At 43.3% G+C, this 18,185-nt stretch overlaps 1 protein-coding gene across 1 annotated transcript in view; it reads right to left on the reverse strand.

Annotated features, from left to right (window-relative positions):
* The window catches only part of dcc (DCC netrin 1 receptor), a gene marked incomplete at its 5' end in the record, with an annotated part of 125,466 nt that extends 108,032 nt beyond the window's left edge, over window positions 1-17,434 (reverse strand). Inside the window, 4 exons of the mRNA XM_062558781.1 lie at window positions 423-573; window positions 2,989-3,276; window positions 9,283-9,639; window positions 17,332-17,434. Coding sequence (XP_062414765.1) covers window positions 423-573; window positions 2,989-3,276; window positions 9,283-9,639; window positions 17,332-17,434 — 899 coding nt within the window. The remainder of the gene's footprint in view (window positions 1-422; window positions 574-2,988; window positions 3,277-9,282; window positions 9,640-17,331) is intronic.
* Window positions 17,435-18,185: the final 751 nt, after the last annotated feature.

The following is an 18,185-nucleotide window of genomic DNA, read 5'->3' on the forward strand; positions in this document are numbered from 1 at the left end:
GAAAGCAATCCGCCCCCAACTGGAAATCGTTGCTTCTCTGTGGACTCTTTTTTAGCTGCGTGTCAATCCACATTTGGTGGCGCAGAGTGTTTTTCTGTCACGGAGATTGAGTCAGAGACCAAATCACGCAATGATTCCATGTCCATGAAAAGGGCCGCTGGATCCAATGCTCCGTCACAACACAGGTGTTTCCATGACACTTTTAGTACTACATCTACTCCAGGTTGCAAATCAATAAAAATACTTCAATGGAAACACGGCTACTGGTGCTTGTTGATGGAAATTGACACAATATGCAATGACTGGACTTATATGAAGGCTTGGGATGCTTGTGGGGCTAAACTAGTGTGACAGGTTATCAGTTTGATTAAACGTGGATTAGCTGAGGCCAACAGGCAATATGAACGGAAGGTGGGACGGACCAGCTCTGGATCAGTTCCTCTCCTCTCCTCCACCGGATGCTCGGAGTCGGATATCCTGATGCGGAACATTCCAGCACGGCGTCGGTCCCCAGCAAAGCCGTTCCACTGGTTGGACGCTGGAGGAATTGGAGGTTCCTGCTCACCCCGGGCTCTGAGAGAGAGAGAGAGAGAGAGAGAGGATGTGAGTAACCAAAACAAGGTTTACATGGCCAAATGTATCAAGACGTTACGGTCAGATGTGGAAATGAATTAGTAATTAGAAAAAGAACTGCAGGGATTTGTTCCCAGACGCAGGGGCCTCAGGGGGGGGGGGGGTCAGCTGGTACGAGGTTTGTCTAAATAAATCAAATCCACAAAAACAATGAGGGACACGCGTGTGTCCCGTGTCCTTTTATTGTCTTAATACTGTAACCCAATCCCAAAGCCCCTTCTGCACGGTACAGGCTGTATTGTTTGAGGACAGTGGATGAGGCGCTGTCCTACATGCTGAGGGACAGATTGAGGATGGAGATGGATAATACGCTACATGCACACAAGAAAGCTTACTGGGAGAATTGTGAACAGCAACGACCAATTTATTGCACCTAATGGAGCCAGTCAACCAATACTTGAACACCACGAAGAGCTGCCAGCTCTGTAAAGTGATTGGTCGGCTTGGAAAAAACAACAAACAAGCTCTTGGATGGATACAAATTTCATCGCTGTCATGGTACCTCATCTATTATAAGGTGGGTGTTTTTGCATTTAAGCATGAATTGTTACGCTGCTGGTTATAATTTCTGTAATTTAAATAACATCAAGAAGTTGTCTTTTTAAGTAGAGGTGCACCTCTTTTATTGGGTTTTTACGGCTGTGTGAAATCTACTTTTAGATCCAGTCATTTTAGAGGTTTATGTTTTGACTGTTTTTAACTGTTATTTGTGATCCAGAGTGGAATAAAAAGCTACATTGGCACACACAGACCACCTCACTGAGGAACCACCCTTTGGCTTTCTGTCTTCATGCTAAGCTATGCTAACTATCTGCTGGCTCCTACTTCAAATCACAGTCATGAGCAAGGTGTACATTTGGCACTAGAAGAAACAGATTTTTTTAAGCACAGTTATGCACGGTTTACCCCTTTGACGTTTCATGTCCATCCAAGACCTCGAATAGGCCCAAATAACGAACCACACATTATTCTCAGCGTGTTAACACATGGTTACACCTGATGCTAAACTAGATGAGTACACCAGAGCTCTTCTGTGACATTTACCAGTTTAAAGGATGATGTGAAGCCTGCTAAAAGAAGCACAACTACAACAGCAGGTTAAATCCTGTCGTTAGACATATGAGTTTATGAGATATAAGTCGGGAACATGTTTAGCACAATGACAGGAGGGTTTGTTATATTTCCTTGATCGTTGATTAATTTCTATACCACACATACTTTGCTCAATCTAACTTTTATTTTCAAATATTAATGATTTTAAGAGTGATTCACTTTTTTCATTTACTGCCACATGGTTTAGAAAAAAATGTAGTTTAACCAAACCATTTGTTATTGTCAGGAATTCAGCTTCCTGAACCGGTTTGCTTTAACGTTGCCAATCTGACCTGAAGTTTGTTTTCTTCTGAGTTCCCCCAAACACATCCTGACTGATTATTCAACCATCGACACCTGCTGCTGTCTGCACACCCGGTCCTGATTACCATCCCCTTCACCATTTAAGGCGTGACCAGACAACCCGTCCCTGCCGGATCGTTAGCGTACCGCGTACGGTCTTGCTCCTGAAACCCGATTTCTTAGTTGTGTAAAGTCAGTGTGTTTGTTTGCTCCCGTTTCCCTGCCGACAGTTCGTCACTTGGATCTCCATTCCCCCCCCCGCCTAGCCGTGGACTCCACTCCAGCCCCACTCATCACCAACCAACCGGACCAGACCTTCCCCACATTCAATCCCAAATAAATACCCACCTTTAATTTTGGTTTTTCTGTGTTGGTCTGCTTTTGGGTTCCCGTCCTGGACGATCCCTGACAATTATACTGTATGTAAAATGCTACTGTTTTTATTTACTCAATTATAGATTTATCTATTCAATTGTGTAACTTCTTGTTTGATTCATTAACCAGTTGAAATAATCTCATCTCTTTTCCTTTGACATTGAAAATAAAATGTATTTTGCACACTTATGCAACAGCCAGATGGGGTAATTAAATGTCCCCTCTGAGTTGTCTTGTGTTTGAGGGTGAATAGGGGCCACTTTTTTGAAAAATGAACTCGGAAATGCAAAGTGCATGTGATTATCCTGCAGTCTAAATGCAAAGTGCATGTGATTATCCTGCTGAAGGTCGGCACTGCGGCTTTAGTGACCCCCCCCGCTGGGACGGAGCGCAGGAACACTCCAGCAGCTCAACTCAAAGGGGTGTTAACCACTAAAGGAGACAAAGTGGACAGTATATGTTCTTGTGTAATTGCACGTGGAGTGTATGAATCTGGGCAGATGCCCACCCCCCCCCTGTCCCTAAGCAGGAGTCGATGTAGAACAAGTACCTTGAATATGTAATCGAGTTGGGGGTTTGAGTTACCTGGGAGAACCCGGAGCTCGGCGTCCGTCCCCGTCCTGGTGCTGCCCGGGTTGTCGGCCAGGCAGCGGTACGTGGCCGAGTCTGGCGGCTGGACGCGGCTGACCTGCAAGGAGCCGGACGGCAGCACAGCCAGGCGGGATTCCTGGTCAAAGGTCAACGGGAGGTCCTCCCGGTTCTTCTGCCAGCGGATGACGGGCGTCGGGTCCCCCGAGACCTCGCAGCGCAGCAGGGCCGTATCGCCGAGGTACGAGGACACGGACTCGGTGGGGACGACCACCTTGAGCGGACCTGCAAAGAGTCCAGGACAAATGGGGGGTTGAGAGAATTCTCCCAGTGTGAAAATAAGTACTCTTTAGTGAGTCTGAAACACTCTGGACTTAACTACTACCTGATACTGTACCAAGCCTAGTAAACTGTTGTAGACTAAACGGGCTGAGCTGTGAAAACGTCACCGTAATGTTGTGCACTGAAACGAACGAAGCAACTACAGCCATGCAGCGGACCTGGGGCCATGGAAGTAAATCTGTGTCATCGGATTTTGAAAGAAAAAGGTGGTTGAATTTCTAGCACTGAATATTAATGCATTGAAATGATGTATCTGATGTACGTTAAAATATTAGCAATCGATTATAGATTCTAGATTGGGAGCGTGCGTCAAGCAAAAGGAGGGAGCCCCCCAATACAATGACGACTGGATTACCGGTGTTATTGCTGTTGTTATTAATGTTGTTAGCGTGGGTGGTAGTACTGTTGGTAGTACTGTTGGTAGTACTGTTGGTAGTACTGTGGATCTATTTAATGCCTTATTTAGTGCTGATGTTCGTCTCTGTGTTGTCTGTGTCACTAAGGACACACGTCGGCAGCAGGGGGGGACATGAAGTAGTGAGCTGGCATTAAAGCTTTCCAGGTCGACATGTGGAAGAGAATTATACCGACAGGGATGGAACAGGAAAGGGAGGCGAGGCCCAACGGGTGTGGATGTGAGAGAGAGAGAGAGAGAGACCGAGTTGGAGATGTAAGAACAGGAGGACAGATGAAAGTCAGACAACAAAGCAGAGAGACAGGGACAGGGTGGACCAGCCCGCTGTGTTCAGGACACACGCCGTTTCCTGTCTGATCACATGCACCTCAGCAACAAACAGCCTGGAGCCACGTAAGCGCACGCTGGTACCAGAAAGCAGAGCACAGCGCGCCCGCTCTGTGATGTGGAGCTCACGCCTGCTCATGTCCTCCTGGGGGCCTCTGGGTAGATTAACTACACTCTCAAGGCATGTCAAGAATTCAATAAAGAGAAGCTTATTTTCTTTCCCGCAATGATGTTGTTCCAGAACTTTATAGTGGGTCTAAAGGGGTTGGTATTTAAGTATTAAATGGGAATATTTCCAATGCCAGCGTACATTCTGTTCTACCGGCCTCCTGAGACCTGCCACAGCATTGAGACCAAAAGCCCAAACGTGCACGGATAACATCGTTTGAGAACGGATTTGTCTGGGACGGATTTCTTTTCTGGGAGGTCTCTGCTCCATCAAAGGGGGACATAATCAATACTTGGTAGATTGTATCCGTGACAAAACAAGAGTTTATCAGTCCCTCTGGCACTCGTGTGCAGCGAAGGCAACTACACTCCAGAGGGCCACTCGTCGCGCCAGATGGCATGGAATATTTCCAGCATGTACATCATGATTCGATTATTGTATTAATCTCCAGGTCACAGAGTTCACAGAGAGCCATATGACACAGCAGTAACACAAAATGTGAATTCAACTAATAAAATGTGAACTGAACTAGCTGAACTGAACCGTTGTGACTGTGCTGAGGATCGATCAACTGCTGCTTGACTCGATGCTGGCATCGCGATCCTTAGTACTGCAATTAGCGCTGTCCTTGGTACTGCTCCATGTACTGCTTTTAGAACCCAGCAGCAACAAAGGGAAGACTTGCTTCTTTGGACTGGTGTTGCTGTGAAAGTCGCTGAAAATTTTACAATATTTAAATTCTTCTGGGTGCCTGAAGAAACTGGCCAAAGACGCGCTGCTCATTTGAAATGAGCATTCAACCCAATTACTCGTCATTTTTCTCCATACATGTAAAATAACTTCAAATACTAAAACGACAAAAAGGTTTTCTTTCTGCCTGTGAACAGATTAAATAAACAAAGTAAATGTTTGTGCATTAGAAGTATCAGTAGGCGTATTTCTTTACTCTGCAGTTATCTTTGTGTCCCCGAATGCTAAATATCCGTCATGAGAAAAATAAATGCAGCTTGTGAGTTCTCTGGTGTAAAGCAGATCCTGTTTCTTCTGTTTCACCTTGACACACAAACCTGCAAACGCAATTCTAACACAAACACTAACTTTCTGTTCTGTTATGTCATGTCAAGTCGCTGCAATTAACCGCCGCTGGATGCAGGTTTGTGCGTGCGTGACATCACGCCGATCGGAGGCGACGGCAACGCTGCTGTGAATTTAATTTCACTGTCTTATATAAGTTGAGCTGCTGTCTGTTCCTCTGTGGATCTCCCTGCTGCCTGCAGACACACACACACACACACACACACACCCTTATTTTTGTCACATGTAGGGGACTTTCATCCCTGGAGGCCTCGTCCTATGCAAATATAACGGCCAGATGCAATTGTAAGTGTTAAGTTTCAATGTCTACCTTTAAAACTACCTTTACCCTATTGTAACTACTGTATATTATTGTGTGATAATGTGAGTCTTGGTAATGTCGCCGTGATCAACAACAAAAAAATACTTTTTGGTTTTCCATTGTAGGAAAAAGTGATTCGAAGTGAGCTCAGCCTGAAATACTGTGATCTGAAGTTAAAACTTCAGACAACTGAGAATCCTTTGCCGGTGAAAGGCTTTTACAGGATTCATCTGACTACATTGTGATGCCTGCTCTCTGCATCCGTAAGGGACTTCACACAATCAGAGCCTTCGCTGACAGGAGGAGAACCGGTTCGGTTTTATTAATGCTCAAAAGCTAAATGCTGTTTTCAACCCAAACACAATGCAACAGTTTCTCAATGATCTTATTGCTGAAGATGACGTGAAACAACTTCTTACAGTGTACATACAAGCAGATTGGTAGGTTTTATTGTTATTTTCTGTGTCAAAGTGATATTCACTGATCTGACTCCATGTTCCATGAATATATTACAAGAGTGTGAACGGCCTGATGAATCCAGTTTGGAGCAGAGAGCTAACAGTGATCTTCAGTCGGAGTGGAAATTGTGATCACACAGAATGAGAAAAAACAAGATGAAGACGAGCAGCATGAGGAAAAGTCGGGGAGGAAGAGAAATGGGTCAAACCATCGGGATGGGAGGAGGAGGGGAGGGATGAATGAAGAAAGAAAGGAAGAAAGAGAGAAGATAAGAGAAGAATAAGAATGAGAAAGAAGAAACATTGAGCCTGAACTCAACATGCCTTCACTTCTTTGAGACCTGGCCACCTCTGAACCAACAGAAGGAAACCTCTTTGAATCGATGTTTCTATTCTCATCATATAAACACAACTGGAACATATCATTACATGCAGATCACAGCAAACGGGCCAGTGTAGGCATTGATCGATGCTCTGACTCTGAAGTGCCATTCGTTTGGATTTGTCTCGATAGCGTAAGAGTCTAAAGCTGATTGGACGGACGGGCCAAAGAGCTCTGCGTCTCTACCTCCAACGCTATAAACTTTAGCCTTTAAAGGAGGTACTTTTGGCATGACCGTTCATTAATAAATCTAACTTCAATAACCTGTACTAGTACTAGTCTTTCATGTAAGTAGGGTCGGAATTTGGATTGTTATCCTAAACCTAGGATATAGGCGTCATGCTATGAGAACTACCTTCATGCTTTATTAAAACCATGGAGATGACGGAATGCTTCCATGTGTCAGAGCGTCTCAGGACAGAACCTTGTTGGAACACTAACCCCGTCAAAATATTAACAATATTATCTCTCTGTCTCAGAAAAGCTTCACTTTATTTTTGCTCTAATCGTCTTGTGGAGGCAGTATATTCTTCAAAAGTTCATTGATAAAACACTTCTTTGTTTGTTTTTTGACATTGTATCAATGAATGAAGGGAATGTGTCAGTGCTGGACTGAAGGTCTATCTTTTCAGCTGCATGCTCACTTCCTCTCTTATCTTTTGTATTATCGCTTAGAGCTCCCTGTTCAGTCTGCGTATCTTTTCTTTATCTGCGGCCTCTTCATTCCTCTTAGTTCTCTCTCCCTGCTCATTCTCCAGGAGTCTCTCACTCACTCCACTCAGCTACTCTTTCCTTCTTCTGCCTGTATCCTCTCTTGTCAGTCTCTCTCTCTCTCTCTCTCTCAATCACAGTGTTCAGTGTTTCTAATTCATTCCCAGTTTACAGTTATATCTGAACACACACAAGCTGCTAATGACATTTTTAAGCTTCTGATGTTAATTGGCATTTTGCCTTGCAATGTGTGCGTGGTGTTTGTGTGTGTGTGTGTGTGTGAATGCTTAGCGGGGCGGGCTAGAGACTGCCAGAAGACGTGCAAACAGCGCTACCACCAGCAACAACTGTGGTAGAGCTAACGGCTGCACCTGGGGGGGGAACCGGTCAGCAGACGTTCTAGTATAACGTTATACGTTGCGGGTGCTGTGCAGTGAAGTGGGACACACACAGCCATCCACAGGATATGTGCTGTAGGATGTAGCTCGGCTGTGGATAAAGCAACTTTAAAACACCCAATCTATCGCCCCTTCTTGGAGTGAAGAAGGGTTGGGTCATGGTGGAATGTGTAAACCACACACACACACACACACACACACACACACACACACACACACACTATCTTGCACCTCTGTGAGCTTTAACAAGGTAGGAATGTTATAGAACATTGTGACAAAGACTGTATGTGTGTGTGTGTGTGTGTTATCTTTCTATCATCCAACCAAACACAACTGAGTGATTCTGAAAGACAAACTCTCTGACCTCACATTTAGTCTGCAGCTTTTCTCTCTCACTAAAGATGATATAGGTCAGTATAAACATTTCTACATTAAACATTCTCACTTGTGTGTATGTATTAGAGAGGACTATTTCTTACAATGTAATTCGGCAGTGGTAATGTTCATTAATAGTCCATTATTAGGGGCTAATTGCATATGCGTCTCAGGTTTGTTTTAACTCCTAATACGTTTTCCTCACACAAATTAATTAATTATCAGTTTGAAAATCCCTTAAACTCAAGCTTTCATGTTGTTCCCCAGTGTGGACGGCGCACACTGTTGGTGATGCACTTAAGCCTCTTTGCCTCTCTCTGTATTAATGTCTTCCGTAAACACTATTGATCATAAGCCACACTCCACTTACTAAATTACATTACAGGCAAATTACTTTATTTTTATTACATTATTAAAGATAGTAAAGTGAATGTTGAAGCTGAGTAATATCAAGTGTGTGTGTGTGTATGTGTGTGTTGCCATAGTAAAGGCTGGACAGGTCAAGGACAGGTCAAGGTGTTATGGAAACATTCATTCGAAGATGGTAATCTCCTTTCATTCATTTTAGAAAAAACCATGTACTCTATGAAAACCAATGGCAAAGTGTCCAACTAATTGGTTTTGAAGCTTTGAGATCAGGTTTTTGCTGTCACCACCATGAACATGAACTCATATTTACAATGTGTTTTTTCTATAGACTTCTATACATTTAGACTCATTTTAGAAACAGGGATCTCGAGAGCTGGCCCTTATAATCATGCTGGTTTTAGGAACTTACGCAATGACTTTACAGTACCGGGGATGGCCAAATGGTGTTAAGATTGAAGGCAACAAATTGAAGTCCAGATAAGCAGAGGTCTTTCAGTTGAGCCATGTGGGACACCACTGCTGACTTGTCCCGAGGTAGAGTGTATTGAAGCAATAAGGTACTTGAGGCTGTACTTTATCTTCAATAATGTAACAGTTTGAGGGCATCGTTAGTCCCCAACATGTGCATGTAAACCGCATTGGGTCCCGCTCCATCTCAATCAATCACATCCCTCATGACGTCCACCTTAATTGTCCGGTTGTGAAAGCTCGCATTGCCTCAAAACTACCATTTGTGCGATTTCTTGTCTTTTTTTGGGGATCGCCACCGAGCTAAAAGCTAAAATGTCTACTATCCCACGTGTGACTTTGAGTGCGCAGTGATACGGAATGCTGGGATCAACGTGAGCAGCACCTGTACCCCCCCCCCCCCCGTGACTCACTCTCAACCAATCAGAACGCTGGATTAAAGAGTAGCTAAATTCTGAGAGTTGTAGTTAAATCAACTTACCGGCCACAGTGACCCTGGCGGTCCGGCTGACGATGCTACCCAGCCCGTCTAGTGTGGCGAGGCACTGGTATTCGCCTTCGTCGGGCCGGTGGTGCCGCGAGTGCACGACATTCTCCACCCGCAGCGACCCGTTAGCCATCTGCTGCCGCCGCTCGTCTACCACCGCGCTCAGCAGCACGCCGTCCTTGCGCCACGTGATGGCGGGGGGTCCGGCCGCTGCGTCGGCCTGTGCCTGGCAGTCGAGCTGCAGCACGCCCCCTCTCACTGTCACGGTGTCCTGAGGCTCCAGGCGGAACGCGAAGTCCACGAAGCCCCCGAGACTCGGCGAGGAGGAGGAAGACGAGACGACGTCTGAGGCTAGGAGAGGAGACGAGAGGAAGATGAGTTAGATGGAGGCACTGGAAAATTATGAAAGAGTTGTTTATTGCTGCAAATACTCTACATTACACAGACTGACAAAAGAGCTGGAACCACGTTCTCGGTCATAACAGGGAGGTGCCATATTCAAGATATACAATAAGTCAAACCGATCGATACATCTGGGCAAAACGGACATCTATTTCAGACCCCACTTCCTGCATCAGGCTTTGTATCAAAATAAAACAGTTATAGTTAATACTTTATCAAAGAATCAATTAAATGACTACGTAATGTAATACAAAAGGTAGTCCACCTGGACAGCACCGATCAACAAGCACACACTATTAGCAACAAAAGGATTGAAATATACACTTTTCCATTTGTTTTCATGGACGGGAATAATACAAACCTCTCGTACAATCAAACTGTTTTCCAAAAGGTCGTACCAACATCTGGCTCCAGGTGTGGAATCATGTCCATAACCCAGAGTCTCAGAGTTTTTGCAGCAGCACAAGTTGGGTTTATATTCCAATGCTTGTATGTACTCATTCATTTATTCATGTTTGGGGCTGATCTATTTATTCATATTTGTAATGGTTTTGTTCGGATGTGTCTCTTCACGGCAGAAAGCACGTTTGCACTGTGGGATAACCAGTCTCTGCTGAAGCTATCAAACCACTGTATTCTTTATTTTTTATATTTAATATTTGGTACAGTCTTGTAACAGCCTCTTCTCTTGTCTTTGATGATAAGAAAGTCTTTCATGCTGATCAGAGAAGCAGTTGGTTTTGGTCAAAGCCACAGTTTTGCATCAGCATGTTTCCTGGAAAGTATGAACCGAAGCTGAGAACTAATTGGAGTCGCATCACAAAGTTGCCTTTGAAGGGCAAAATATGTAATTTTTATTTAATGATTCATTTAGCTTTTAAACCTTTCCTTTTATACCTTTACAGCTCCTGGTGAAAAAAAGGAGGATTAAGAATACACTTCTTGATTCTTGTCTAACCGCTCTAAAAATATGACAACACACATTCAGTGAATAAGACCCAGTATCGATAAGCACCGGGCTGTAGATTTACTGTAATTTACCTATTACCTATCATTTATAACCCGATTATGGCTTGTCTAGAACAAGGTTTCTAGAGATCTTACACATCCCGAGTGTCCTCAGCTGTAACCAGAGCCGTTAAGAACTGCAGAAGGAGAACTATACAATCTTAATAATACTATCAACTGTGGTCACCTCTCTCCCCTCCCGTCATTATTTACACACTGCTTTTTCCATTCCTTGCAATATCACCTTCCTAACCTCCTCACCTTGTTGACTTCTTCCCTTCCTTCCTTTCCTTTGCTCCATCCCTGCTTCCGGTACCCCCACCTCCCTACAGTCTCTCTCGCTTTCTTTTTCCTTGACGGTTTCCTTCGTATTGATTCCCCTTCAGCAGTGCTCCCCCTCTCTCTCTATCAGTAAATCACCATCTTGACAGCTCTATCTGTACTCACCCCACCAGTCTCACACACACACACACACACACACACACACACACACAGTCAGTTCATCAATGTGTCCTTGTCCTCGTCCTGCAGTTTGATGCTATCACTCTCTGTCTGCTCTCCCCCCATCTTCACTCTCTCCTTACTGCCTCTTCATATCGTATAGCTGGTTTAAAGTGAACGGTCTATTTGACTCTTAATGGACCATCATTGACTAAATGAACATCATGCTTTATTGAAGAAGAGTTCAAAGTAGAGCTTGAGACCATAAACTTTATAACAGTGTTTATAACATTTACTAAGAGGCTAAATCCAGTGAAAAGTAGGGTCAATTCATCATAGACTTCTATACAACATTAGGAACCGCCCTCTGCTGGCAAGTGGAGAGAATGCGTTTCAGACACCTTGTAGTCAATGTTGACTTGATTTCGTACTCAACACAAACAGCGGTCTGTTTGGTCAAAGTCCTGCGTTTGTCATTCCTCATCTTCTTCCCTAAGTCGACTTTTTTTTATAATAATATAAAAATATTTATAAAACATGAGTGGTTCTGAGCGTCTAATAACAATCCAGATGGGTTTACGAGCCATTCAGCTGAGTGAAGGAGAAAGCACTAAAGGTAGAGTCCTAGACGAATATAAAGCCGTCCAGGACTTTAACTGATGAGATGAGAGTCAGTGACAGCGAGATGGCCAACAGCCAGGAGCATCTGAACACACGCACGCTCCACAGTGGCTGACCCCACGGGTGAGTGTCTGAAAAGCAGACTGCATTAAGGCTCTGGACAGCATCCAAAATGCTGTGCATGTGTGTGTGTGTGTGTGTTTAAAGTCTGCAGGCTGCTGCCTGCCAGAATCCTATCCACTAGGAGAAGGAAACAGGAAGGAAACTATGAGTAGTTGTTAGATGGTAAATGGGATCTACCTGTGATGATTATTTTCTAGTCATTTAATACAACCATTCATACACTGATTTCAATGGCCACCATGCCAAATGCCACCTGGGCATCTATAGTTAAACATTAAATCCAGTTCATTCGGCGATTTAACATTGACAGGATGAGCAGAGGATCCAACCACCAACCAGTGAGCCGCAGTCGCCCCACGAAAACTACCAAACAGGAAATGAATCCTCGACATGAAGGAAGCATCACGGGAATCCAGCAGCACTAACGGACCGGGCTGATATCATCCAATATTCATTTATACACACACACAGTCGGTCCCATCTGCAGTGATCTCTGACACCAGCTGGACAACACTAGTGTGTGTGTGTCTCTGTGTGTGTGTGTGTCCTTAGCATTAAGCCTTCATTAACAAGTTTCACCTGTCGTCCACCCTTTGTGTCTCATTGAACTAGAACTGTTATAATCCCTTCGACACTCTCACAGCTGAGCTCACACAAACCAATCAGCAGCAACCGATGTGTGTGTGTGTGTCCATCCGCCGTGGACACACACACACAAGCTGTGATCCCCACGAGCGGAACGTGCTGTTAACTTTTGTCACGTCGATCAAACACAATGTCGTCATTTTTATAGAAAAAAAGTACATGCCCGTCCAGTCGGGTACCTGTGATTGGCTATGTGCTATGACAATATATATCATCAGGCGGTATTAAAGCGCTTTCCTTTGTCACGTTATTTTCTACAGTCCACTTTGATTGCATCGAGGAGCTACGGCCCGAAGCTGATGTTCGGACTAAAGCTACACAATACTGTGTTAACAATATGCAAGAAGTGATCCAAGTCATGGTGACGTCGTCCTTTGGGCTGAAGTCTCCAGTAAGGCTTTGGATTACTGCCGTCCCCATGTTGCTGTTACTTGCAACTGATGAACAGAAGTGACCCTATTAGGGGCAGCAATCTGTCAATCAAAGTGAACCCGCCCCAGAGGATACCCTCTCTCTGACTCTAAATGGACCATAAACATTATGGTGTATTGAAGAAGATTTGAAACCGTGTTTACAATGGTTTAGTCGAGTACAAGTTTAAGACCCTTCAGCATGATTTGTTTGTCAACAGGGACTATTCCTGTAAACAATGGTTAATAGATGCACAAAGTAATGTTGATCAACATAAGAACTATGCTCATAGCCAGAAATCTGACATCTAGGTTACATTAATGGTATGCATACATTTAGGCAAACTGGCATGCTTAGATAAGACGTAGGTGAAGCACATATTTATCTATTATTTTTAAATGTACTTTACACTGTTTTGTTCACTTGAGTTCATGATCACACTTTGGCACCCATCCGTACTGTGGAACCGAGCACAACAAACACCCAATAGAAAAAACCACAACCTCCCAAACGTGCCTCAATACAAATCCCCGTGTGACTAAACACCCACAAACACACTGAGATATTAACACCAATTGGTCTTAATTAGCAGAGTCTCATTCAGCATGATAGGTTTCCTCCTAATTACTGTGACAGTGCGAGTGTGTGTGTGTATGTATTCATCCATCGCACACTGCTTGTTTATATCAATTGAGCGAAAGCAGATGTGAGAATTATTAACAATTATAAAGGTCTTTTACAGTTTTTATTTCTACAACCAAGCACACTTGGAAGCACCTGTGAGTGCAGCTCCCAAGAAACACAAACACATTAACTTACTTTTATGAATTTATAATTACATTTTATACTTATATTATAATTGTATTAATATGATTATCTTGCAGATTCAAAAATATGATAACTGAGTGTAAAAAAATAAAAAGTAATAAAGAGGTATGACAGAAGAAAAGGGATTAAGACTGAATGGATGTATAAAGGGATTTGTTTGAAACACACACACACACACACACACACACACACACACACACACACACACACACACACACACACACTGTTTTCCATTTGGTCCTTGTCAAAACGCTTTGAGAGACAACGTTGACACTTCATCCCCAAAGACAAATATGATGGTATTCGCTGTGTGTGCGTGTGTGTGTGTGAGCGCAGGTTAAAACCCCAATAAGCGTTCAGGTGTGCACGTTCCTAACACAGACCTTTACTGCTGTAACACACAATTACTAACCGGTCAACAGCAGGCCAATTATCGAGACGCACCGGCACACAATCAGTGAATGACAACAACAAGGTAGCTTACTGTCAAAGAGGCGAGGTGGGAGAAGCTGTCAAAACACACACACACACACACACACACACACACACAAAGAGAAATTCCCGGGTGACAATTTTAATGTAGCTTTGTGTCAAAGCAAAAAGGGACTGTCACACATGTCACTGAGACACACACATTCACGTACACACACGCACACACACAGTGAAGTGATACCTCGGGTCCACATTGTGTCCATTCGCACTGCACTGTCAGTGTAAATATTAATCATGGGATTCATTTCTAATGCATTCCTGAATGCATGACACTCTGAAGCAATGTTGCAAAAAATTGTGCCATCATGTATAAATGACTACATTTTAAATTTCCTTTTAAATTCACTTGATTCAAAATGATAATATAACCTGTTTCCCAAAAGCAACAATAATATCCTGTTAACGCTGTTAGGAGGGGCCTAACCCCATTGAAACTCAATAATTCGGCCACATGCCATCTCATAACCAGGGAAAAAGTAGAGTCTGGACTACAACATAAACGTATCCTGACAGCTAACATGATTCAGATAGACATTCCAGAGATAAGGCCCATACGAGCAGGGGCCTACAGGAGGTAAACAGTTAAAGGACACGCAAACTGCTTATTCTTTAGGCACAAAAAGGCTTGGTTAGGTTTACCCACCAGAACCCTTAAAATGATGAAGGCACTTAATATCTACAAGGTAGACCAAAATGTAAATAACCATATGTTCCAAAAATCCCTCATTGTTTCTGCATGGCCACCAAAAGTACTTCAATTTACAAACGTCCTTAAAGAGCTGGACCAACAGCACAAAAGTTTCAGTTATCAGAAAATGAACCAGCCGGCCTCAGCTTTCTGAAAAACAGCTTCCATCAGCAATATGTGTGTAAAGTCACAGCGTGCAGTTAGCTGTGAGTGACTGTGACGAGCCTGACGATCATCCCCAATCAATACAAGCTGGCGATTAGGCGCGCTGTGATATGATCATAGACGGCTTTACAGGATTCAGACACTGATTTTGTGTGCTCACAGCGGCGTAATATCAAGAATTAAATGTGGTCTATTGGTCTTTGATCACAGAGAGTCGAGAAATGAAATAAAGCATCTAAAAGCTGCAGGATAAAAAGAGAGATCAGCATGAAACTAAATATCAGATAGAGGGGGGGGGGGGCATCTCATGTCCTGGGTTTTTATTTAAAAGCTACTAATTCCTTCTCTCTCCCTCAGTCTTCACTGTTCCTTTAATCTTCCCTCCTTTCTTCTTTCATCCTCTTCCATTTCTTGATTCTTGCTTTGTTGCATCCAGAAACCTTCACTTTTCATGGTACCGACATGCTCAAACCATTTAAATTCATGTTTTCCCTCATAAATCTACCCTCGAAGTATTTTAAAAATATCTTTAAAAGGTCTTAAAAGAAAAAAACTGACACATCATATCAAAATGAAACCAAAGAGCAAATATTTCTCAGGATTATGTTAGTAATCATAGGTCTATATAAGTTAATAGCATTTCACACCCCCAAATCACCACATTGTTTCTCAAAAAGGGTTTTCTTTCACTATTGAGCTTCATGTAGATGTTTGTCTGACCAAACTGAGCAGAAAGAAAATGAAATTGGATCTACGTTGGTGAGAAAATGGAAGGTTTTTTTTCCACAGGTGAAAGGTCAGCTTCCTGCAGCTCAGTCTGCCGGTCCACCAATGTGCCTCCAACTGAACACTGCCACAGCCCTCATGAGCCTGGAGAAAGGTCAGTGTAGCATTACTGCCAGACCTAGAACTAGAATGACTAGAAGACCTACAACAACAACAACAGAGCCGTATGGCTGTGGACTAGAATAACAAAAGGCTCAGATCTGCAACAATTACAGTATCTAGATCCAGGTGGACCAGAAGTCAGACCAAAGAGCGTGAACTAGAAGGCCCAGACAGAGGAGAGTGTGAAATAAAGGCCTGGAGCAGGACCAACCTTACAAGAACAGCTGAAAGAGCTCGGACAAGCTAAAGGCCCAGAGCTAGAATCAGATCTCGAGTTAGAACTCAAATACAACGAGCACTTGCCTAAAGCATGATGTTAGAACAACTGCTGAGCAGTGGCGTATCCACAACATTTTTACTGGGGTGGCCAAGATATGGGACACAAAGCTAGTGTGTCCCCATTTAAGCAGCAATTTAACAGAACCTATATACTATCCGTTACATATACATAAACAATTATAACAAAAAACCAACAAATCTTAACTCCAAAATATATACTATGAAGTAATGTTATGTAAACCTTTAAACTCTCATGAACAATAGAGGATTCTAATAATAGTAACAAAGTGCAATAGAGGTAGCTAGTTCTTGCTTTTGCTCATTCTGCTGCTACAAAATGCTTTCACGTAGGGCGAAGACCACAAGACAACACTTAAAGTCCAATGCAATGCCACCAGACCAAATATAACTAAAGGGTTAAGGTGCTTCTTCATAATGTAACTTGTGAAAATTGTACATAAACAGTTGTAACATAAACCAAGCAAACCTTAACAACACAAAAACAAGACCATTAGACAGATTCTGGGTTCATCCATCTTATCAGATGAATTTGCCTGTTTTGGTGATTGGTAGCAAAAAGTTTAAAAATAAATGTGTCCATGTCCAGTGACTTTGCTCTTCTAGCCTCAATGCTGAGAACACCCAGGTTGCTCAGTCTGTCATCCGTCATTGTTATGTGCAAATGGGTCTTGATGAGTTTAAGAGCTGAGAAGCTGCGCTCACATGCAGCACTGCTTACCGGGAGGGCAATGGCTACTTAAATCTAGACTGTCACACTATATTTCAGACACTGCTAGCTCTATTGAACACACATCTGCAAACAAACACCCTCAGTCTTCAGTCCAGAAAACAGCGTTTCATATTTCATAGCGGTATCCTAATAATTAAAAAAAATAAAATGCTAACGTTCAACGCTTAACTTGGTTTGCCGGCTGCTAAGCTAGCCAGCTAGTGCAGTGTAGTTCGACTTTTAGCTGCTACTTAGTGCTAGATAAAAGTTTCCTACACATTCAGAGGGAACAACGATATAACTAAACATTAAATTACCATACCTCTCAATGGACAGATTCCGGCGTTTTTATCGTTGTTGTATCGTCGCTGTTGTAAACTGTGACCGTCCTCGTGCTTCACGGACCAGCGGCAGGTGCAGCGCACTCATCTCATGGGTCACCTGACCTGCGTGGCCAAACGTCCGCTGAACAGAAATCAGCTCTCACAGCCTCAGTACGACCATTACTGTGTTAGTTAAAAATGTAAAACTGGCCCTAAATCAGTTGTTCAGCATTTCTCTTGTTTCTTGTGTTGACGAACTTGACCAACTACCTATCAGATCTGGGGTGGCCACAGGGGTGGCCAATGAGCTTTCAGGGGTGGCCACGGCCACCCCAGGCCACCCCCTAGAATCGCCATTGACTGTAAGGCCTCAACCCACTAAAGGACACAAAGCTAGGAGTCACAAAGCGAAGGGACTCCATTCTGGACTACGTGAACTAGGACTAGAACAAGGCAAAAAGCAACATGTCGAGGGTTAGAACACGTGAAGCATGTGTTCCTCATGTCTAAGTGTTCTTCCTATCAGAAGGCTGCTCGGTGATTTCCAGTGTGAACTCTTTCAGCAAACATTATGACTCCAGTCCAACCCACAATGGAACACCATGAACATTTGCATGCTTGGTTGCTTAGTTTTGTGTTTACAATGTGTGCTGTTTACAAATGCATTTTTAATTAAGTCGTTCTTTACGCATCTGATTTGGCATTTGATTTTGACTTTATAAATGACTTTATTCTAATGTATTTCATGCTCTGACAGCAGAAAGAGCTGAGGATCCAACTGTAAGCCGCTAGATTAACTGGTTGTGACATTGAGCAAGTGACACATCCCAATAATTGTCCAATGTAAAAGTGT

Source organism: Pungitius pungitius, chromosome 18 (assembly GCF_949316345.1).
Source record: "Pungitius pungitius chromosome 18, fPunPun2.1, whole genome shotgun sequence".
Taxonomy (NCBI): Eukaryota; Metazoa; Chordata; class Actinopteri; order Perciformes; family Gasterosteidae; genus Pungitius; species Pungitius pungitius.